We start from the raw sequence: 23,374 nt of genomic DNA, 5'->3' as shown, positions 1-23,374 counted from the left end.
CCTTATATGATTCTGGGCCTGAAATACTGAGTTAATTCTAAAGATAGTTTTTGAATCCTTGCAGATCTTTGCTGGTCTTTTAGTACTATAGTGACATATTTATTTATTTATTCATTGTATATATTAATATTTAGGATGAAAACTTAAATTGTATTTGACATGATGTGACTTTTAATACATTTTTAAGCTAGAAATAGCAAGGGCTGCAAAATAAACACTACTGAGAAATTTATGTAACTTTCATATGAAGGTTTTGCTTTAAAGTTTGTTAATATGATTAAAAAAACAATCCACAAATGACTTTTCACATTTGATCCTAGACTTCAAAGAACATTTTCTTTTAAAGATATTGAATTAACTCTTTGAGTGTCTGTGCTCAGACACTCAATCTTGTCTGACTCTTTGCAACCCCATGGACTACGGCCTGCCAGGCTCCTCTGTCCATGAAATTTTCCAGGCAAGAATACTGGAGCGGGTTGCCATTTCCTTCTCCAGGGGATCTTCTGGACCCAGGGCTTGAACCCACATTTCTTGAGTCTCCTGCACTGCAGGCGGGTTCTTTACCACTGAGCCACCAAGGAAGCAACTCTTCGCTCACTCATGCTCTTTTTCCTTCTGCCCAAAGTATTTTAACCTGAGATAACTGTCTGTAGACCTTTAAACATATTTTTAAACCTCCAAAGTTACTTTTATACAGAGTTTTATTGAGACCAATTTAATCTGTAGTTACTTATAAAAGAACAATGTCAGATTGCTATTTTAGAAGTGTAACTAATACCCAAGAACTATCTCCCACCACTAAATAGCAACTTTCTGAATACTTAGCAATGCATTTACACGCTAGGGGATGAAAATTAATCTAAATTCAGCATCCTATAAAGGTTCCAATATCTTTGCCTATTTATGAGCTTAATATCTTCTTAGGCGTCTCCATCTGAGTAGCTGCTTTAAATTTTTAGTCAAATTCAGTAACCCATCAAGTAGATATTAAAGTACAATTTATGAAAATACATAATTAGATATTCCAGACATGAAAAATCTTCAAGTTGCTAAAGAAAATATAATACTCTAAGTGATTTTAAAGTAATTACTTCCTGAATGTCTTTTCTTTCCCCACACATTAGACGAAGTTGCATTGTTTATAAAAATTTATTCATACAAATTTTACACACTTTATATAACAGTTATCAAAGACCTAGTTATAGATATCATGTGTGTAATAATACTTGGGTGAGATGTTTTTTTAATCAGTTGCACACAAAATAAGAGCTTCAAGACTAACATCTACCTAAATTATCACTATATCATAAATCTGCTCCAGGTTAGTAAGGCTCTTGGCATTTCTAAAAAGTATACAAAAGATTAAACTGGGTGATCACTGTAAATGCTTGCAACTAGCCACGGGAACACTAAATTAGACTTCATAAAGAAAAGGTTAACTAGCGGCCTATTTCACCACTAACAGCTGACACAAATACAGAAAACTCTGCCCGTTATCCAAGAAACAAATAATTAAAGACTAAAATGCAAGCCAATGTGTTGCAGCATTGTAGGGCCACTAAATAGCCATCTGTGAATCGTGGCGATTTAAAAGGCGAAGAAAGGCACTGAAGCTGCAAACCCCATCCTGTGTCACACTGCCCGAGGAGACTGCAGAATTAAAGAAAGATTGATTCCGTACACAGGACTGAGGCACAGATCGAAGGCCTCTGTGCTTTCACTGTTTGTAACATGATCTCGGGGCAGCATCCATCCCGCCTGGGGAATGCAAATCCAAGTCTGTTTTCTTTGATTTATGACTCCATACTGATCAAATCTGTAAAGGAAAAGGAAAGGTCCTTGACATGCTAATGTTTAATCTTTTCTTGTTTATTTTTTGTGTGTTTTTCAAAAGAACTTGTGCCTGAAATTTGGGGAGTTTGGCTGGCTGGTTTGCCTGCTGTTGCTTATCTGGTTGCTGGGTGAAGGTTTCTTTTGTTATAGAGATTACCTGACAGGTTCGAGAAATTGACGGGAAACAGACAGACATGCTTTCTGTAGCCAAGAAAGAATACAAGGGGACATTCTCAGGGCCTGCTGAAGCTTGCTTACCTCACTCTTGACCACAAATACAAGATAGTACTCATACATATGAAGATGAGGTTTAAATGATTTATCAGTTAGTACAACTGAGCAACATGTGAACACTACACATTCTAATATCACAAAGGTTGGTTTTATGAAATAAATTTTACTAAGCAATAAGCCATAAATGTAGAAAAATACATTTTACCTACAAACTCAATCAACAAGAAACAAAAGATTCATATATAGTGCATAATTACTTAGCGGTAACCACACAGGGGTTCCTACACTTTACAATAAGTGCTAGCATCAAACAACAGGAAAAGAAGCATTCACAAGTTTAAGAGAAGTGAATAAAAAACGGCAAACAGTACGTAAACAGTGCGAGAAGGTGGGAAAAAGGAGTCTTCAGAAAAACCACGGAAGAAAAGGGAGGCTCCTACAGAGCAGGGTTCAAAGGGGAGGATCCTGGCCATATCACAACATGAGCAGCATGGATAGCACTGGAGAAAAACACATTGTACTTTGCATCCATTTCCAATACCCAGCGCCCAAAGTCAGGCAGGCAGGGGACCTGTGGTGGGACCGGGCTTACCGCCAGCCCCCAGGCCTGGGGCTGCCTGCGGCCAGTCCCTCTCCAGGGTCCTCCCCCTACTGCCTTATGCTCTGCCTTTTCCAATATTCCCACTATGTTCCAATTGCCCTAACCTTGGGATACTGGGGTCCCCCGAAGTACAGAAAAGAGAGCTTCCTAGTCAAGTCTCTCTTCTCTGTACAGTCCCCCAACTCCTCCCCCAGGGAGTAGTATGAATTCTGGGGAGAAGCACAATTTAGATCCAGCTTTTGTTTTATCAGGAGAATTTCCTTGTGGGCTGAGAGTCTGAAGAGAGACAAATACACATAAAAATAGAATCAAAGAAAGCGGAAGTATTGGCATTGCCACCCAGCAAGGGGTAGACAGAGCCTCAGTTGAGTTCAGCTGGGATTGAAGCAGCCTGCCCCAGAGACTCCCTGGGAAAGAGAGACCTTCAGCAATCCTCCCAAATCATTACCTCAAAGTCTCCCTGGAGCAGGGCATCACTGTTTATGTACAGTAGCAAATGGTCAGGATTAATATCTTCAGGCCTATTGTGGATAAAAATACTATCCTTTTAATTCCAGTTTACAAAAATAGGAGTAATATTCAAAACAATGATTGTCTATTTTTCTATTTATTTTATATAAAAACAAACAGCTCAGGCGAATCTTCAGTCCTTGTGCACACTGTATGAACGGCTCTCTATTATACTTATATATATATATATACTCTTTATATATTCGTAATATATATGTCAGTATCAATAATTGGTCCACAAAGTATATCTGTGCATTCTCTAGTGCTTCGTAAAAAGAAAAACAATATTATTATCAAAATATTCATTTAATGGCTTGACTTCATACATAAATACATGTGGGACAGAACACAGCAGCGATGACAGTTCAGTCAGTTGGGAAAAACGACTTCTCATTGTGTCAGGGCTGTATACACAGGATAGCTGGTAACTCGTCGCTACAAGTACGGTATTCGCCGTCCTTTGTTCTTAACCCTTTGTTTATACCTTTTCCCTAGGACAGCCGCCAAGTATTTCTTAACAGCCATTTGCTTCCGGTAGCGGCTGTAGCTGTCAGTGAAGATGCCGTCCGAGTGGCGCTTGGAGAGCGGCTCCGAGTCGTCGTCCGCGCCGCCGCCCGGGGTCCCACTGCAAGGAGAGGAGTCGGGAAGGGGGTGGCGGGGCGGGAGACACCCGGTGAGTAGACGCGGGGTGAGCAGGCAGACCCCACCCATCGAGGGAATCTTTGGGGGAGGGAGCAAGCTCTCCGCGTCCAGCGCGCCACTCTGCCCCGCCAGGGAGCAGTCGCAGGGAGGGCGGCGATGGTAACCCCCGCTACTCCCTCCCCATCAAAGATCTCGGGGCACCAAGTCCTTATAGGATGGGCCTGGGAAGAGGTTCGGGGCCAAACGCAAGCGATTTAAACCTAACCCCTCTCCAAACGCTGCCCTCTCAGATCTGACCATCAGTGCTTTTGCGCTCAATTGTCCTAACCGTTCCCGGACGCCCCCACCCACGCAGAGAGAAAAGCACCCAAGAGCCCTGAATTTCCCGTTGGCTGTTGCCGTGAAGTTTACATCGATCCCGCAATTCCCAGTCAGAAGGGAGCACTGCTCTCCTACGCGCTAAGTTGAAAAACGTGATAATAATACAAGTCGACAGGCTGCAGGCAATACTTTTCATCACATGAATTATTCAGGGCGGAAAACGTATTCTGGTGTCCCATGGGCTCTATTAAAACGTTGCCTTCTGGTGAGAGAAGCTCCCGCAAATCCTGTGCTTTGGGTTTGTCTGGCACGAGCAAAAACTGCCTCCTTAAGTGTCCAAATTTGAGGATTTGTTTCGATTTGAATTTAACAGTGAAAGAAATGTGAGGAAAGAAAAAAGTCAAACGTCCCAAGAAACTTGAAGGTTTTGATGGCCTGGAGAGGGGGGAACTTTTTTTTTTTAATTATTCAAAACGGATCAGACATCCCGGTTTTCCTGCCCGCTCCCCTCCTCGCCTCATTCCCAAGCTCTCTGGGCAAACTTTTGGCGCGGTACCTAAACCTTAGCCTGGGGCAGGGGGCTGGCCCGCCTGCAGACCCTGCGGCGCAGACGCACCCTCGGCCCCACGTGCACGCAAGGACGTAGAAGCAGCCCCGCCCCCCAGCGCGCGCCGGCCCACACACCCACCGCGGCGCGTGCGCGCGCGCCATCACGCGCCGATTAACTCTTTCGCAAGCTCTTACCCCAAGCCCTTGGCCATGAGCGTCTGCAGGTATCTCCTGGCGGACAGCTGGTCCAGCACTTTGCGGTAGGCCTTATCAAGGATCCCGTGGGCGACATCTCTAACAGGGAGGCAAAGTGCGTGCCCGGGGGTCACTGACTCAGTGCCCAAGTGGCAGCCCCAGGTCCCCCGCTAATCACCCTTGCCCGCCAGCGCTCCGGAAGGCACTAGGGAATAACTCTTGGGATGGTCCCGTGAGTACCAGGAACCAGAGTTCGTCCTGCCCTCCCAGGACCTCAGGTGTGGAGCCCGGCCGGGGCGCGCACTCACTGCCGCTCCTTGGGCCGCAGACCTTTCGGTCCCCATGCGGCCCTCCTGTCCACACAAACCGGCCCGCTCCTAACTTTCTCTCACTCTCGTGGGGACCAGCCCGGGAGAAGAAAGACTGGAGGGCTTTTATGAAAAAGCACCTACTCGATGGGCCATCCCTGCCCCTTTCTCCCTCCCAGTGCCCGGCTGCGCGGCGGTACCTTTCCTCCGCCGGGTAGTAGAGCGCGTAGGCATCGCGCAGCGCGGAGGCGGGGCTCCCCACGCCTGGCGGCTCCGAGTCGTAGAAGTCCTGCTGCGGGTTTCCGTCCTCGTCGTACGCCTCGTTCTCCGGCCTGCAGGGGTAGCCAGGGGCAGAAGGAGTGGTCACTAGGGTCCTTCCCCGCCTCTGCGAGTACCCAAAGACCCACAGGGGCTCTCATGATGTTCCTTCTTCCAAAAGACGCCCCTCGGAGAACTGTCTCTTCTAGGACAGGGGTAGGAGGAGGAAACGACACCCAACAGAAATTCCCATCCCTCCTCTCGGGGGCGAAGGGTCGCCCTGCGGGGGCCACGGCCTCAACGGGCACTGGGAAGCCCAGACGTCTCTGCCGACCTCGCACACTTGGTTGCCGGGGAGGACCGCTCCTACCCCCGGCCTGGCTCTTAAGCCTCCCGCACAAGGAGCGGCGGGCGGAGACGGGAGAGGCCCTGGGAGAGAATCGCTGGCCAACCGAGGACCGGATGGGGAGAGGCCTGGAGCCAGAGGGGGTGGATGGCTGAGGAGTCCGGCGGCCAACGCGGGCAACCACCCCCACCCAGCCTCCGAGCCCAGGGGAGCCCTTCCCCGCGCAGATGTAGGTCACGGAGAACCTCCGGCTTCTATTTCGGGCGGGAGAGGATCTGGCGAGAACATGAATAATAGATGCCCCTAAACTTAGCCTGTTTGGCAACGGCTCGTTCCGTGGCGTGCCCGTGCCCTCCAGTGCGTCTTGCCCGGAGAAAGTACCAGGCACACAGGACTTTGAAAATAGCCGGGGGTGAAACAGGGCTTTTAAATCCAGTAAGTCGATAGTTAGCGCTAATCGTTTAGAGGTGGCCGGGCGGCGGGACGACGTCTCAACCCCGAGGCAAAGGGAAAGGGTCAATAGGGCACCGAAAGCCAAAATCTCCCAGTCGCCCTTGCCCACCGCCTCAATCCCTGATAGAGGACGGGAGAGGTGGGTGAATAAACAAAACCCCCTCGCTTTCTGCCTCTGGAGAGACTCGGAAAGCGGCCCAGGCAAGTAGCGCTCTTTAGGTGGATCGGTCATATTCGTTCCTCCCCTCGCCTTTCCTCCATCCCTGGAGAGGTAGGGGCAAGGCAAGCACACCAGCGAGCCCGCCCCACAACCAGCCTTTCCTCGGCGACGCGCCTCTCTGCCCTGGTCCCGCTGCCCGGTGTCTCCAGGTCTTTCTGGGCACCTCCACCCCTACTCCGTGCCCAGATACTGAAATCCTAGTAGCGAAGCCAGAACCCATCTCTCCGGCCAAACCAGTGGTCAGCGACCTCTGAGGAAATCGCTCTTGGTCGCGGCTCGGAGGAGCAGCTTTGCGGGCAGAAGGCGCGCTCCTCGCCTCTCGGAGCCGGGTGCGCCGCGGAGCGCGGGTGCTGCGCCGCGCTACGAGCTTCCACTCGCCCACTGACAGGCCCGGGACTCTGGGGCTGCGGCGGAGAACCCGGGCAGCACCGACCGCTTAGAAACCAGGAATTGAGAAAATTTAAAAAAAAAAAAAAAAGGCAGGGTTACTGCAGCCTGGGGTGGGCAGGGCTACCCTCCCAGTACTGCCTGCCAGCTGGCTTTCTTTTCCTCCTTTGCATCCGTTTCAACTGTGTCTCCCCCTCCCATCTTTGTTTCCCTTCTCACATACCGCTTCTTAACTCTACCTGGCCAGCACTCCCCCTCCCCAAGACTCTAAAAGCAACTAGAAAACCTATCACTTGAGAGAAAGCTCTTCCAGTGGAAAGAATTCGAACTGAGGTGAGGGGGAGAACCGGGGAGGGAGAGGGAGACCCCGCCCCGATAGCCTAGAACAAGCCGTAACAAAGCCAAGTCCACGGGAGCATCACTCTCAACCCCCCAACCTGGGTGCCGGAGCCAAAGTTCTCGGAAGTCGAGCTAAGAATCGGGGAAAGAAGTCAACTCAGGGCCCTGCCCATCCCCGCTCCCAGGGGAGGGGCTGGGGGAGGGGAGGTTTCTTCTGCCGGTTCGAGGTGCGCTTGCTCCACCCGGGACCCCGGGCCTGCGGCGGGCTGGGGGACGGGCGCCGAGCCCGAGAGGAGTCCGGCCCAGATCCCCGAAGTGACCCGAGACCGGACCCAGGCTGGTGGCGGCGCAGTGGGGGCGCATGGGGAGACGGAAGTAGCCGGACCGAGGAACTGCAGGAGGGCGACCGCGAGGAGGTGTCGGGGGGGGGTGGGGCCGGGGGACGGCAAGTCCCAGCCTCCGATCCGCTCCGGCGGCCAGCACCTACCTGATCCCCGGGAACCGGAGTCCGGAGGCTGCAGGTGAGCCGTAGACGCTGCTGTGCATCAGTATCCCGTAAACGAGCAGGGCCAGCCTCGCTCCGCTACACATGGTCATTCTGCGCAGGACGGGAAAGAGATCACGCAGCAGTCCCAACGCCCCTGGCCTTCCACCACCCCCACCCACGACCCCCTAGAAATTCCTCGAACTGGGGGAGGCCCAGAGCTCCCCTCCGACTCCCAGGGTTGAATCCGGCTTAACGACAAGCCGGCTCGCCCGCCACTTCCTTCTCATTATAGTTAGAAAATACGCCTGTATGTATCCAGTGCCCAGTAACTCGCCAGACCTCGCGCCCAGAAAAGCTAACTCGTACCCCGATACCGGCAAAAGAATTAGCAATCAGGTGAGTTGTTTGGTAAGATTTTTTCCCTCCTTGTCATCCAACTCTTACCGCTGCCAGGAGAGGATTTGCTGCCAAGTAGGACGGCGGGCAAAGAGCTTCTCCAAGTTTGTGCGCTGTAGTCACAACCCAAGAGGCATCGCCGTCTGGCGTTAGTGTCTGAGCAGGAGCCGCAGGAACGAGCCGGAGCCGCGGGAGGAGCTGGAGGACTTGTTTGCTGAGTCCTGTTATTCTGTTCAAAAGTTTGACGACGCTCGGAACTAGGACGGAGCGTGACACTGAGAGAAGGGGGGCGAGAGGAGAGATGGAGAAGGAAGACGGAGGAGGCGACGAGCTGAGTGGGGGTGGGAGACAAAGTGGCCTGAAGTCCACTGAGAAGAAAGAAGTGATAAGGAAAGAAGCAGAGAGAGAGAGAGAGAGGGCCTCGGCGAAGTCGGCGTCTGGGGCAGCCGCCCGGCCAGGCAGCTCGAGCAGGCAGCGCCTTCGCTGCTCAGAAGTCTCTCTGGCTGCTTCTGAAGCTGCGGTTTCTTCTACTGCTGCCGGTGGTTATTACAGAGGTGACCAGCCCTCTGCTCCTATTTATCTGGGCAGTTAGCAGAAATCTATCCGAACGTGGTTTCAAAACAGACTTTCTTGTCAACATCTGTCTGCCTGTGGCCTTTTAAGTACAGAATATTTTGTTGCACTGTTGCGCTCCGATTTTTATACGTGGAATGACTTCCTTTTTTTTTTTTTTTTCTCAGTCACGTAATGATCGGGTATCAGAAAAAGACGTCAGCATCCTAGTCCCTCAAGGAACATATTAACTATCCTCTGCTGTCCTCCTGGATAAGATCCGGAGTCATCGACTTCTCATAAACACCTTTCACTCATACTGTACAATTTAAAGGAGTTTAATTACCTTGATGGTTTTCAGTTTTACCCACTTCTCAAGGATGGGTAAAGAATTCATAGAATCTTGAGAATGGTAAAAAAAAAAAATGTTTTTAACTACGTCTCTCTTGTTTTCTTTTTGCTTTTTCATCAAGCCCCAGCAATCAGAGCTCTGGGCTCTGGAATTAAAGCACCATCAAGCTCTCCTATTAATAAATTTAATTTAGATCTCCTAATTTCTTGCCTATGTTCTTTTAGATAGACAATTAAATGTGGAAGTCGTTTTGTTTCTAAAGGGAAGTCTTGGAGGATTTTCAGTAAATCGCTAATGAGTCTGGCTGTGGTTGACAGTCTGGCTCTGAGTGGAATTGATTAGTTATAGATTAGAAAGAAAGAGTCCTAAACCCCGGCCTGTGGTGCTGTCCAGGCTCGGAGTGCTGAACTATTTGGTTGCAGATGCTGCAAGCGTTGAAAATTGCTACTAGTTTAATTTTTCACCAGACCCTCTAAATCGGAAGATTTGGTAGTGGCACCCTTATAATGTGGCAATTCATTGTCCAGGTACCCCCCACTGTTCAGATGTCCCTTCCTTGCAGTGTCGACGAATGCCCTTAATGGTGACAACTGTCTGACCCCTGCCTTTACTGTGGGAGGAAAGAGCATTTTATGTCTGCCCTTTAGTTCTGGTTTGGGGATCTCTACATGGCCTATTTGGATACCTTCACACATTCTGTGGCTCTTACTAATGTTAACAATGAAATGGCGAAATTGTATTTTACAGGAAAACTGAAATTTTAAGAACTGGGGGGTGAGAAATATGTTTCCCCATTTATTTACAACTTGAGCTCTGTGTGAGGAAAGGCAGACAGACTGGGGAAGCATGATGATACCCAGTACAAGTTCACTCCCTGAGGGTTTTCAACAGGAATCCCTTCCATGGGGGTGGCTAAAAATGTTTAACTGAAAATGAGGTGGAAAGAGGAAAGCCCAAAGGGAACACCACATCCACCCAGAGGCTTCCAAGGCCTGGAGTTATTTAAGAAGATCTGTAAATTTCTACTCCGGTAAGAGAACTCAGGTCTATTTCTTTTAAAAGGGAAGCAGAGCCATCAATAACCATTAGTGTGCATTTTAATTATTTGGATCTTAAACAAAAATTAGAGGAAATGGCAATTTCGTGGGAGTGCTTCCTGTTACTATGATTTAGATCTAACATTTAAACAAGCTATATTAGTTCTGTATGCTTCTTCTAAGACAAAATTAGAATGCTTCTCATTCTCAATGCCTTTCCTGCTTATTGGAGATTTAATATTTTCTCCAGGATGACAAACTTTAGATTGCTTCGTTCTTGCCACGAATGGCCAGAAACTGTCACTTCTTAGTTTATTCCTGGGAATACTCAGATTGCCCATTTGCAGTAAAGATTAAAGCCACATCTACACGGGAATGAATCGCTTTTTCTCCATCTCCTGTGTTTGCTGATCTGGGCTGCAGTGTTTACATGCGTGTGCTCCGTGTCCACCTCTGCCTCTGGGTAACCTCTCACACAAAGAGCCGGCGGTGAAGACACGACCGAATAATCCAGCGGAAATAATCCAGCTCTCTCACTAAAGCACCCGCAGCTATTACCGACTGTGGCTTTCCTGTCTTCCGCCTCGCTTCACGTCAAAGGTGAACCCGATTAAAATCCTTCCTCTTCCCTCCCACGCGAATTCTGAAATGAGTTCAATCTGTAGAAACATCTGAAAATTTCCAAGACTCCTGGTACCGGTTCACGACTCAACTTGAGTCAAGGGAGCCCCCATGTGGGGAGTTTGTTGACTTCACGGCCTATTAAAGGGGGAAAACCATAAACACCATTAACTTCGTGCGGAGGATGACGGAACCCACCACCCCCGCCGCCCCATCCCCCCTCCCCCGCGGGCACACACACACACACACACACACAAGAACCCGACCTGCGCCTCTGTTTCACAAAGCCTGTGCCCTCGGACTGTTCTCGGCGTGGACCCTGTGAGCGCAGACTTCAGGATCCCGCACCCCAGGATTACCAGCTTCCAGGCCAGAACCCGTCCCCTCAAGTGAAAGACTAAGAGAATTTGAGATTCTGGGTCACTGAATTTCAAAAACAACAAAGCTTCCGAGACCCACGAATTGCTCAACACCATCCAAAGACCTGCCCAGCCCCGATCCACAGCTGTCTGGAACAATCGAACCCGAGATGATAGGGTCGTCCTGCAGAACTTTCCTCCCACTGAGCGTCTCCAACTAGGCGAGTTTGATGTCCCACGGGCAAAGATGTTATCGTGTTCTCGAAAGTTTCTGGGCCTCTGGGAGGGGAGATGCTGGGAAGGCTGAGGAAGAGAGGGATCTAGAAGCTTTGGACCCGGCTCCAGAACTTCATGGGTCTGGGGCTGCTCGGCTGCTTCGGCAGACCCTGGGCGCGAGCGCAGGCCCTTCCTGCTCCCTATTCGATGGAGAGGAATAGGGGGCGACAGACGTCTCAAAGACCAAAACTACCCCCGGTGCCGGAAAGTGGTCTTTTGCTTCGAACCTCGGGAGTGGTCTAATTAGAGCATCAATGCTGCTTTCGGCAGGAGTGAGGAGGAGACCTTGTGTCTGGGGGTTTAGGGATGCAGAGAGGAGGAGGTGCGCATCACGCCCGGGATGGAGAGACCCAGAGTCACCCCGCGCGAGGTGACAGGGGGTCCCGGCCAGGCCCGCGCAGGAGACCGCGGCGGCAGACGTGGGCTCGTTCACTCACTACGTAAGCAAAGAAGAGAGAAACCATCAGATCGCCCAGGTGTAATTGACAGTGACACAGGGGGAAGGGGAGGATCCTAAGAGGGGACTCGGGAGTCAGAACTTCCTGTTTATAAATAACGCAAAGCAACGCCAATCCTCTCTCCAATCGCCCCACCCCTTACCATCAATGTTCACCAGACCAGGCAGAAGGATTCCAAGGTGGCAAAGTTTCTTTCCCGATTGTGGAAGCGAAGAATGGCCCGCACCTGGAATTATGTTCGGTTAGAAGAACTGGTGGTACCGCGGAAATCTTCCACCTGAAAAGTCTCACGGAGGTCTCTCGGAGGGTCAGAGGGCAGGCAGTTTCCGGCTAAGCCGGGAGCTATCCAGAAGAAACTGTTTGGAAGTATTTGTTGGAATTTATGTTGGTGTTTGATCAAAGACCTTGAATTTCAAATCCGTAATGTATCAACTCCTTTGTGTCCCATTCATCCTTAGGATATGGAAGCATTCAAACTTCTGGTCTGAAATGGTGGATGCTAGCTAGCTATAAGTCAGACTAACACTTGCCTAACTTGTTTTCCCTGGTCACAGACTTATCAGTCTCCTTGAAGTGTCAAGCCTTGAATCCTTAAACAGCTCTCGATTTTAACAAAGAACCCTTAAGCCCTTGAAAAAGTGTGATTTGTATTCAAATAGGAGGAATATGTCTAGTCTATGAGTTTGAATTTGCAGATGGCTTCATAGCATTGGCAAATACCTGGCATAAACAAGACTCAGCTTCCTAGGGTAAGACTTCCACTACTTTCCTTCTGGCCTAGCTACTCATCCTGCATAATTACCATGCGTTCATTTTTCCTTTCTTGGCTGTGTATTTCTCCCCATTGCTCTGTACAGCCACCATCCGCATCCCCTACCGCATGGATTTTTTTTTTAACCACATGAAAGGACATGTTTGCGCACATTATCTTCATACACTCCTGGTATAAATAACATTAAACCAGATTGGAAAAGTCTTATATTTTCATTCCATTCATTTCTATTCAGTACCTAGCTAGGAACTAGGCTACAGTAAGCTTTTTCAGTGAGCAATCTCCTTGCAAAACTTCCTCCTCTCCTATGAGAGACCAGAGTAAATTGCAACACTGTATTCAATTTCGCTGGAGACTTTTTCTCTTCTGACTCTTCTGTAAATGTGATGACTCATGACTCACTTCATACCAATTATACCTGTAGGGAACCCCAAATGTTCTGCAGTGGAACATCATGACCATCATTTACTGGACTGCCTGCATCATGCCCCTCTGAACTCAGGATGTACAAAGGAGCTGATGAGCTTAGCCAGAATGTGTCATGGCTTCTCTGACCTTCAGAACCTGGTGCTTCACCCACTCTGAAAACAGTCAGCCAAGGGAAACCTTTCCAAACCACATGAACAAAAGTATTCCTCTCAATTCAAGAATAGAATTGCATGTTCACAAAGCCAGGAAATTTTGCTAGTTTTTTCTTCTTTCTTTTCTTCTTCTTTTTTTTAATTAAACTTTTTATTTTCTATTGGAGCATAGCCAATTAACTATGGTGTGATAGTTTCAGGCAGACCGTAAGGGGACTCAGTCATACATATATGCCAGTTGTTTAAGATGAAGCAGATGCTCAAGAAGCAAAAACTGGGCCTGTACCTTTGCTGCAGGTTTGGGTGATTTCAACCGCCTCATGTATATGGTTCTTCTAAGGTCTGGTTCTCTGACCATAGTTTACTGGTGATGGGGTTCAGGGCACGCTGCCCCAAATATGCCGCTTTGGCATATTGATTACTTTGAATTAAAGCTACTTAAGAAACAGCTGGTGCAAGAAAAACACTCTGAGCTTCCTTTGTCACCCTGAAAGCAGGAAATAAATCTGCAATGTGAAAGGTACCCTCCCTGTCCCAGGAAGCAGAAAGGGTATGTTTATCATCGAGATAGAGAGTTGAGGGCCAAGAAGGCTGTCTAAGCAAACCTTGTTGCTTCTACCCTAATTTACTACCCAAATCCAAACTTCTCTGTCTTGTCAATTCCTCACTAACTTATTTATTTTCTTTATCCGGAAGGTATAAAACTTCCTGCTTTGGTTTTATGTTGCTGTTGTCGTTGAGTTACTAACTCCTGTTCGACCCTTTGTGACCCCATGGACTGCAGCACATCAAGCTTCCCTGTCCTTCACTATCTCCCGGAGTTTGCACAGATTCATATCCATTGTGATGATGATGCTATCTGAACTCGTAGTCTCTTATACTCGTCTTATCGTCTCATATTTCTATGCGCTTCCATACGCATGAATTAAATTTGGGTTTTTTCCTTTTGTTAATGTATCTTACATCAATTTAATTAGCTCAACCAAAGAACCTAGAAGGGAATAAAAGAAGGGCTTTCCTCCCCTATCCTGTGTACCAAAAATATATACCCCATACTTCACTGTGCAGCACCTTCCAGATTCTCCTGAGATTTCCAGAACACGTCCTCTTAAAAACCAAGGAGAAGAAAGTCTTCTAATATTCTGCTCATACAAGTCTTAAATGCAGGAAGAAAAGCTTGGATAGGATCCAGGAAACCCAATATCTTAAATTAGTTTTTGTGACAGCCTCTGAAAAAGTTTGAAGGAAGATCTGTGTGCAAAATAAAATGACTTTTTTGCATAAATCAAAAAGGGATATGGTTGTATGAGTTCACAGCATCCCAAACCTCTGTTCTTTGGATTCAAACTGAGCCTTATCTATCTGTGAATATAGGCCTGTTTGTAATAATTTGGGAGCTTTTGGTTTTCATTAACCTTATTACTAGCACCTTGTGTTAATAATACTATCTCTGCAAGTACTTTTTAACCAGTTCTTCTTTCCACCCAAACATACACAGGCATGATTTAATTTTTTTAAAAAACTACTATCTTCTTGAAATACAACCATATTTGCCATGAGTTTACTATTTTAAAGCTTCAGTTATTGTTTCTTTAAATTATCTTACGTCCTTCCTTCCAATGGGGCTGCATGATTTAGCTCCTTACCAGTCAATATCAGCAATAACAGTACAATAGCAAAAATAATTATCTATTGAACACTTACTATGATAATTGTTTAATTGAAGTTATTTCCTTTAGCCTCAACCTCCTTTCTAGATACTACTATTAATCCATTTTACAGATGAGAAACTAAGACTCCAAGTACTTAGGAAACTTACCCAAAGTCACACAACTACTACATTGTTGTTAGGGAAATTAAAATGGAGGTAGTCCTGTTCAGGAACAGAACAGAGCAGGCCTCTGACCTGCCTGAACACTGCCTGGATTTATGTGCCCTAGAGCTCACCGACTGCTACTAGCAAGTCACGCCGCACTTTTGGTAAGAGAGGAAGTGAGGCTTGGAATTTTCTCAACCCCCTGGAGCCCTGGCCAGGCCCCAGGGTCTGGAAAACCTTGTGACTCACAAAATGAAACAAAGAGCATTGTAAAGAAAAAAGGTAAAGTAAACCCAGTGCAAACTGATTGATGATATCAGTTTTCAGCCTGGGATTACAATCGAGAGTCCCCCAAAACTGCAGTTTGAAGTCTTACCCATGGGATGGACACACCACCAGAGACCTTCTCCCAGCTGGGACTCCAGATTGCTGTTAACCAAGGTCTTCTCAGCAGTTTTCAAGTCTGGATATTTGTTGGTCAGCCCAATTTGGTGATGTACGTACTCTTACTTTTCTCTACTGTTTCTATTTCTCTTCTCTTAATGATTGTACATTGAAATTAAGTCAAACAATCCTCTACCAAATATTCAAATTGTTTATTGTGTGCGGCAAGTGGTTTCTTTTGTAACAAATCCTTCAAACCTAAAACAAAAGTTAAACTGTGGGCAAAGTAGAGATTCAAAGTCTCAGTGACTTCAGACAGTACTATATTATACTAATATATATTGACAGAATATATCATACTAGTTTACATGTTCGTTTGACTTCAGACAGTAGTATAATATATTAGCGTACATATTTATTTATTCCAGAGTTGTTATACAAATTACAAATACAAATTACTAATTTAATATGTATGACGTGTAACTTGTGATTTGCCTTAACTGAAAATGTTTCTTTTCTTATTAGTTTTTAAATAAAAATTGTGTTTAATGGGAATCAGATGCTACTAACACAACAGAAATTGGTTTTGTTAGATTACAAACATCACATACTTATGAACTTTGCTTTATGGAATAAATATGTTTCTAAAAATATGTCCATTAATGTGCCCACATTCTTACTTATGTCATCAAATTGTTGAAAGGTTAAAAACATTGCCATCCTGAGTCATTATTTAAAATGATTTAATATCTAAGAGTGTAGCAGAAGTTTCAGTGATGTGTTTAAGTTAAAAAAAAAAAGAATTATTCTATAAGAACACCATTTAATACCCATCGTATCATTCATCATCATATCTTATTAAATCATTGTATAATTTAATACCACAGAAATCATATGATTGCCAGTGAGTCAAGACTTTTGTGAGTCAAATGAGATGATATATATAAAAATGTTTTACAAAGAATAGATCCTAGACCAGCATAAGAGATGGAAAATTACATTTTCTGGACTGCTTCTTTAACAGCAGTGACTTGCTCTGTGTTAGCAATGTCCCATTTTAATCCTCCAATTGTCCTGGGAGGTAGATTTAGTACTTTTATTTCTTTTTTTTTTTTAACAGTGGATAAACTGAGACTCTTGAAAGTGAACTAACTTCACCAAAACACACAGCTAATAAATGACAAAGTGAAATTTCCTACTCAGGACTGGCTGTTTCCAAAGTTACTGCGCTTCCTCCTACCATTTGGTCTTCTCATTCAGTTCAGTTCAGTTCAGTTCAGTTCAGTTCGGTCACTCAGTCATGTCCGACTCTTTTGGACCCCATGAATCGCAGCACGAATCGCAGCACGCCAGGCCTCCCTGCCCATCACCAACTCCCAGAGTTCACTCAGACTCACATCCATCGAGTCCCTGATGCCATCCAGCCATCTCATCCTCTGTTGTCCCCTTCTCTTCCTGCCCCCAATCCCTCCCAGCATCACAGTCTTTTCCAATGAGTCAACTCATCGCATGAGGTGGCCAAAGTACTGGAGTTTCAGCTTTAGCATCATTCCTTCCAAAGAAGTCCCAGGGATGATCTCCTTCAGAATGGACTGATTGGATCTCCTTGCAGTCCATGGGACTCTCAAGAGTCTTCTCCAACACCACAGTTCAAAGGCATCAATTCTTCAGTGCTCAGCCTTCTTCACAGTCCAACTCTCACATCCATACATGACCACTGGAAAAACCATAGCCTTGACTAGACGGACCTTAGTCAGCAAAGTAATGTCTCTGCTTTTGACTAGACTATCTAGGTTGGTCATAATTTTTCTTCCAAGTAGTAAGTCTTTTAATTTCATGGTTGCAATCACCATCTGCAGTGATTTTGGAGCCCCAAAAAATAAAGTCTGACACTGTTTCCCCATCTATTTGCCATGAAGTGATGGGACCGGATGCCATGATCTTCGTTTTCTGAATGTTGAGCTTACTGTACAATTACCATTATTTTAATTACTTTATTATTCTTATTGTTATTTATTTATTTTTATGTTTTGGCCATGTCACTAGGTATGTGAGGTCTTAGTTTCCAAAACTTAGTTTCTAGACCAGGGATTGACCCCACACCCTGGAATTGGAAGAGCAGAGTCTTAACTGGACCAACAAGGAAGTCCCACCATTATTATTAAAGGGGAAAAAGCATCAGCTTTCATAAAAAGCACATGATTATTTAACAAAACATGAGTTTTAAGCCAGTATTTTGAATAACTCTTCTTGCTTTTTCTGAACATTTTAAATAAATGAAGAGGTTATGTGTAAGTATCATTTTAAAGACATTTTAAAGAGATAAGTAATGAATAAGGTTGTACTGACAAGTATTTAAAAATGTGATAAAGTTGCAATAACTAAAACAGTGTTGTGCTGATGAATAATACATAAGAGGAATAAATATCAAGTATATAAACACAAAGAAATAAGCACTACTGGGACTTCCCTGGTGATCTAGCAGTTAAGAATCTGCCCGCCAATGCAGGGGACATGGGTTCAATCCCTGACCCTGGATGATTCCGCATGCCTTGGAGCAGTGAAGCCCCTGCACTGCGACTCCTGAGCCTGTGCTCTAGCACCCAGTGCTGCAGTTACCGAAGCCACCTCTCCCTCGAGCACGTGCTCCACAACAAGAGGAGCCACTGAGATGAGAAACTTGTACTCCCCTAGAGAGTAGCCCGCCTCACCACAACTAGAGAAAGCCTACACACTGCAGTGAAGACCCAGTACAGCCAAAAAGAAATAAATAATTTTTTAAAAAAACCACACTACTAAAAATTGAAAAAAAAAAAAAAAACACACTACTACGTAATTTTTAATGGAAAGAATAGAATACTGGGACACGGGATGTCTGGGACTTCCAGAAGCTGGAAGAGGCAAGGAAGGTTCCTTCCCCAATAGCTTTTACCAAGCAAATGGTCCTGTCAACTTAACTTGGACTTCTAACCCCTGGACCTGTGAGACAATGAATTTCTGTGGTTCTGAGCCACCTGGTTTGTGCTACATTGTTACAGCAGCTCCAGGAAACTAATATATATGGTATAATCCCTTCTCCCACAAAAGGTGTAGGTAATTCCCAGAAAGAAAGCGAAAGTCACTCAGTCATGTCTGACTATACAGTTCATGGAATTCTCCATGCCAGAATACTAGAGTAGGTAGCCATTCCCTCCTCGAAGGGATCTTTCCAACCCAGGAACCAAACTGGGGTCTCCTGCATTGCAGGCGGATTCTTTACCAGCTGAGCTACCAGGAAAGAATCCACTCCAGTATTCTTGCCAAGAGAATCCCCATGGACAGAGGAGCCTGAGAGGCTACAATCCGTTCCCAGAGGATGCTGGGAAATACTGACAACTACCCTGATGCACCACCATAAAGCAATTCATAGAGAATTGGGGCGCTACTCCTGCGTGCAAGACCTACAAGACCTTTTAGAACTAACACCCAAAAAGATGTCCTTTTCATTATAGGGGACTGGAATGCAAAAGTAAGAAGTCAAGAAACACCTGGAGTAACATGCAAATTTTTGGCCTTGTAGTACAGAATGAAGCAGGGCAAAGGCTAATAGAGTTTTGTCAGGAGAACGCACTGGTCATAGCAAACACCCTCTTTGAACAACACAAGAGAAGATGCTACACATGGATATCACCACATGGTCAACACAGAAATCAGATTGATTATATTCTTTGCAGCCAAAGATGGAAAAGCTCTATACAATCAGCAAAAACAAGACTGGGAGATGACTTGCCGGGAGAAATATCAATGACCTCAGTTATGCAGATGACACCACTCTTATGGCAGAAAATGAAGAGGAACTAAAAGCCTCTTGTTGAAAGTGAAAGAGGACAGTGAAAAAGTTGGCTTAAAACACAACATTCAGAAAACTAAGATCATGGCATCTGGTCCCATCACTTAATGGCAAATAGATGGGGAAACAGTGGCTGATTTTATTTTGGGGGGCTCCAAAATCACTGCAGATGGTGATTGCAGCCATGAAATTAAAAGATGCTTACTCCTTGGAAGGAAAGTTATGACCAAACTAGACAGCACATTAAAAAGCAGAGATATTACTTTGTCGCAAAAGGTCCATCTAGTCAAGGCTATGGTTTTTCCAGTGGTCATGTATGGATGTGAGAACCGGACTGTGAAGAAAGCTGATCACCAAAGAATTGATGCTTTTTCTTGAGAGTCCTTTGGACTGCAAGGAGATCCAACCAGTCCATACTAAAGGAAATCAGTCCTGGGTGTTCATTGGAAGGAATGATGCTGAAGGTGAAACTCCAATACTGTGGCCACCTCATGCGAAGAGTTGACTCAATGGAAAAGACTCTGATGCTAGGAGGGATAGGGGGCAGGAGAAGGGGATGACAGAGGATGAGATGGCTGGATGGCATCACCAACTTGATGGACATGAGTTTGAGTGAACTCCGGGAGTTGGTGATGGACAGGGAGGCCTGGGGTGCTGCGACTCATACGGTCGCAAAGAGTCGGACACGACTAAGCAACTGAACTGAACTGAACTGAACTGACTGCCTAGAAAAGAATGGATTTTTACAGCTGTAAACTCAAATATGCAAAACTGTACTTTATTTTCCTGTAACTGAATTTCATTTCTGCCTTGAGCTTCTATTACTACACGACAGCAGAAATGGTCATCTAATAATTTCTAGGTAAACTCAGTCAAATCAGACATCATTTCACGTTTTTAGTCAGTCAATCCAGGAAGTTTTTTTCCCCAGTAAATTCCAGGGACACCCACCCTCCTCTTCTCTTGTCCAACTCTGCAACCCCATGGACTATAGCCCTCCAGGCTCCTCTGTCTATAGGACTTTCAAGGAAGAATACCAGAGTGCGTCGCCAAGCTCTCCTCCAGGGAATCTTCCTGACACCAGGGAGATCCAAATCTCTGACACCTTCTGCAGGTGGGTTCTTTACCACTAGAGCCACCTGTCCCTGGAGACCACTTCTAGCCGTGAGCCTTCTCTCAGCCAGTCCTGCTCATCTCTTGAGCACTTGGGGATCATTAAAATGCTGCTTATCTCTTGAGCACTTGGAGATCTTGAGCACTTGGGTAGCATTAAAAACTGCTCTCCTGCAAGCCCACAGGTAGACTCAGAGGGCAGGCTCAGGCTCTCTGCCCAAACCTCCCCTCTGGGCTTTGTCCCTGCCAAGCTATATTTAGGGAGGGGACTTCACTATAAAGCTTGGATTTATCCTCAGCTCTCACATAGTCACACAAAAAAGGCAATGCCAAAGAATGCTCAAGCTACCACACAACTGCACTCATCTCACACACTAGTAAAGTAATACTTTAATTCTTCAAGGCAGGTTTTAGCAATATGTGAACCGTGAACTTCCAGATGTTCAAGCTGGTTTTAGAAAAGGCAGAGGAACCAGAGATCAAATTGCCAACATCCACTGGATCATGGAAAAAGCAAGAGAACTCTAGAAAAACATCTATTTCTGCTTTATTGACTATGCCAAAGCCTTTGACTGTGTGGATCACAAGAAACTGTGGAAAATTCTAAGAGAGATGGGAATACCAGACGACCAGACCTGTCTCTTGAGAAACCTGTATATAGGTCAGGAAGCAACAGTTAGAACTGGACACAGAACAAAACTAGGAAAAGGAGTATGTCAAGGCTGTATATTGTCATCCTGCTTATTTAAGTTATATGCAGAGTACATCATGAGAAACGCTGGACTGAAGGAAGCACAAGCTGGCATCAAGATTGCTGGGAGAAATGTCAATAACCTCAGATATGCAAGTGACACCACCCTTATGGCATAAAGTGAAGAAGAACTAAAGAGCCTCTTGATGAAAGTGAAAGAAGAGAGTGAAACAGTTGGCTTAAAGCTCAACATTCAGAAAACGAACATCATGGCATCCGGTCCCATCACTTCATGGCAAATAGATGGAGAAACAGTAGAAACAGTGGCTGACTATTTTTTTGGGCTCCAAAATCACTGCAGATGGTGATTGCAGCCATGAAATTAAAAGAAGCTTACTCTTTGAAAGGAAAGTTATGACCAACCTAGATAGCATATTCAAAAGCAGAGACATTACTTTGCCAAAAAAGGTCCATCTAGTCAAGGCTATGGTTTTTCCAGTGGTCATGTATGGATGTGAGAGTTGGACTGTGAAGAAGGCTGAGCACTGAAGAATTGATGCTTTTGAATTGTGGTGTTGGAGAAGACTCTTGAGAGTCCCTTGGACTGCAAGGAGATCCAACCAGTCCATACTAAAGGAAATCAGTCCTGGGTGTTCATTGGAAGGGCTGATGCTGAAGCTGAAACTCCAATACTTTGGCCACCTGATGCAATGAGTTGGCTCATTGGAAAAGACCCTGATGCTGGGAGGGATTAGGGGCAGGAGAAGGTGACAAGAGAGGATGAGATGGCTGGATGGCATCACTGAATCGATAGACATGAGTTTGAGTGAACTCCAGGAGTTGGTGATGGACAGGGAGGCCTGGCGAGCAGTGATTCATGGGGTAGCAAATAGTCAGACACAACTGAGCGACTGAACTGAACTGAACTCCTGCTTGCAAGCACCAGCAACATCTCTATCTGTTTTATACATAAACCCTCAGCTTCCATTTTGCTATTGCTTTTCATCTTTAAATTGGGATATGTCTGGTCGCCCTCAAAGGATTTCTGCATAGAACTAATATCTTGTTGGGAAGCACTTTGAAAGGACTGGAAGGACTAAGATCTCAACACTTCCATTTCCTCCTATGGTGGATGCGGACGCCAGGAGGAGGGGAGTCCGGGAGAGAGGAGCTGGGAGCAGAGGCGCAGAGAACGCGTAGCGACTCTGAAGATCAGCCCCAGTGAACAGTGTTGACTTTACAAGAATATGAATTCGAAAAGCAGTTCACCGAGAATGAAGCCATCCACTGGATGCAAGAAAACTGGAAGAAATCTTTCCTGTTTTCCGCTCTGTATGTTGCCTTTGTCTTTGGTAGTCAGCACCTAATGAATAAGCGGGCGAAGTTTGAACTGAAGAAGCCTTTAGTGCTCTGGTCTCTGACCCTTGCAGTCTTCAGTATATTCGGTGCTTTTCGAACTGGTGCTTATATTGTGTACACTGTGATGACCAGAGGCCTGAAGCATTCAGTTTGTGACCAGGGTTTTTACAATAGACCTGCCAGCAAATTCTGGGCTTATGCATTTTTGCTAAGCAAAGCACCCCAACTAGAAGATCCAATATTCATTATTCTGAGGAAGCAGAAGCTGATCTTCCTACCCTGGTACCACCACATCACTGCGCTTCTGTACTCCTGGTACTCCTACAAGGACGTGGTTGCTGGGGGTGGTTGGTTTATGACTATATAGCGTGCTCTCTGTGATGTACTCTTACTATGCCTTGCGAGCAGCGGGTTTCCGCGTCTCCCGGAAGTTCGCCGTGTTCATCACCTTGTCCCAGATCATTCAGAGGCTGATAGGCTGTGTCACTAATTACCTGGTCTCCCAGTGGATGCAGCGTGAACAGTGTCACTCTCACTTCCAGAACATCTCCTGGTCCTCACTCATGTACCTCAGCTACTTCGTGCTCTTCTGCCTCTTCTTCTTCGAGGCCTACATCCGCAGCAAGATGAGGGAAGCAACGAAGGCTGACTAGTGTCGGAACTGAGGAGGAAGCCGTAGCTCAGGGTCATCAAGAAAAATAACAGACGAAAGAAAATGGCACAAAGAATCACATATGGTGCAGCTAAAACAAAACAAGACATACGAGCAAACACACAACCCAAGGCAGCTTAGGGATAATTAGGTTGACTTAACCCAGTAAGTTAGTGATCCTTTTTCAGGTGAGGACTCACTGAGTACACCTCCATCTCAAGGACTGCTGCTGGAAGACCCCATTCCCTCTTGATCTGTCAACTCTAGGACAAATGAGAACAAAGTGGGCCAGAGGCAGCGAGAAGGCAAACAAGCTATTAACAATATATGGAAAAAATGAATTTACTGTGACATTTCTCTAAGGATCAAATAAGTTTACTTAAAAACCATGTGAGCACATACATACAATCCTTTCTAATCCTTTTTGACACCAAACTGGAGCC

The 23,374-nt window shown here is 45.9% G+C and overlaps 1 protein-coding gene, 1 long non-coding RNA gene and 1 pseudogene across 2 annotated transcripts; 2 read left to right on the top strand and 1 right to left on the bottom strand.

The window, feature by feature from the left end:
- Positions 1 to 2,214: 2,214 nt before the first annotated feature.
- ADCYAP1 (adenylate cyclase activating polypeptide 1) lies at positions 2,215 to 8,674 on the bottom strand. The gene is given in 5 exon segments (NM_001009776.1): positions 2,215 to 3,803; positions 4,886 to 4,984; positions 5,394 to 5,525; positions 7,684 to 7,794; positions 8,128 to 8,674. Coding segments are annotated over 4 exon segments (531 nt in total). The 5' UTR covers position 7,794; positions 8,128 to 8,674; the 3' UTR covers positions 2,215 to 3,613.
- Positions 7,127 to 10,823, top strand: LOC121817722 (uncharacterized). The gene is made up of 3 exons (XR_006057763.1): positions 7,127 to 7,190; positions 7,976 to 8,079; positions 8,820 to 10,823. It is a non-coding gene; the product is annotated as an uncharacterized LOC121817722 (long non-coding RNA).
- Positions 10,824 to 11,616: 793 nt separating this feature from the next.
- LOC114110448 (elongation of very long chain fatty acids protein 6-like) lies at positions 11,617 to 23,110 on the top strand (annotated as a pseudogene).
- The last annotated feature ends 264 nt before the right edge of the window (positions 23,111 to 23,374 follow it).

The sequence above is a fragment of the Ovis aries genome, chromosome 23 (genome assembly GCF_016772045.2).
Source record: "Ovis aries strain OAR_USU_Benz2616 breed Rambouillet chromosome 23, ARS-UI_Ramb_v3.0, whole genome shotgun sequence".
NCBI lineage: Eukaryota > Metazoa > Chordata > Mammalia > Artiodactyla > Bovidae > Ovis > Ovis aries.
This window is presented reverse-complemented; position numbering and strand designations above follow the sequence as displayed.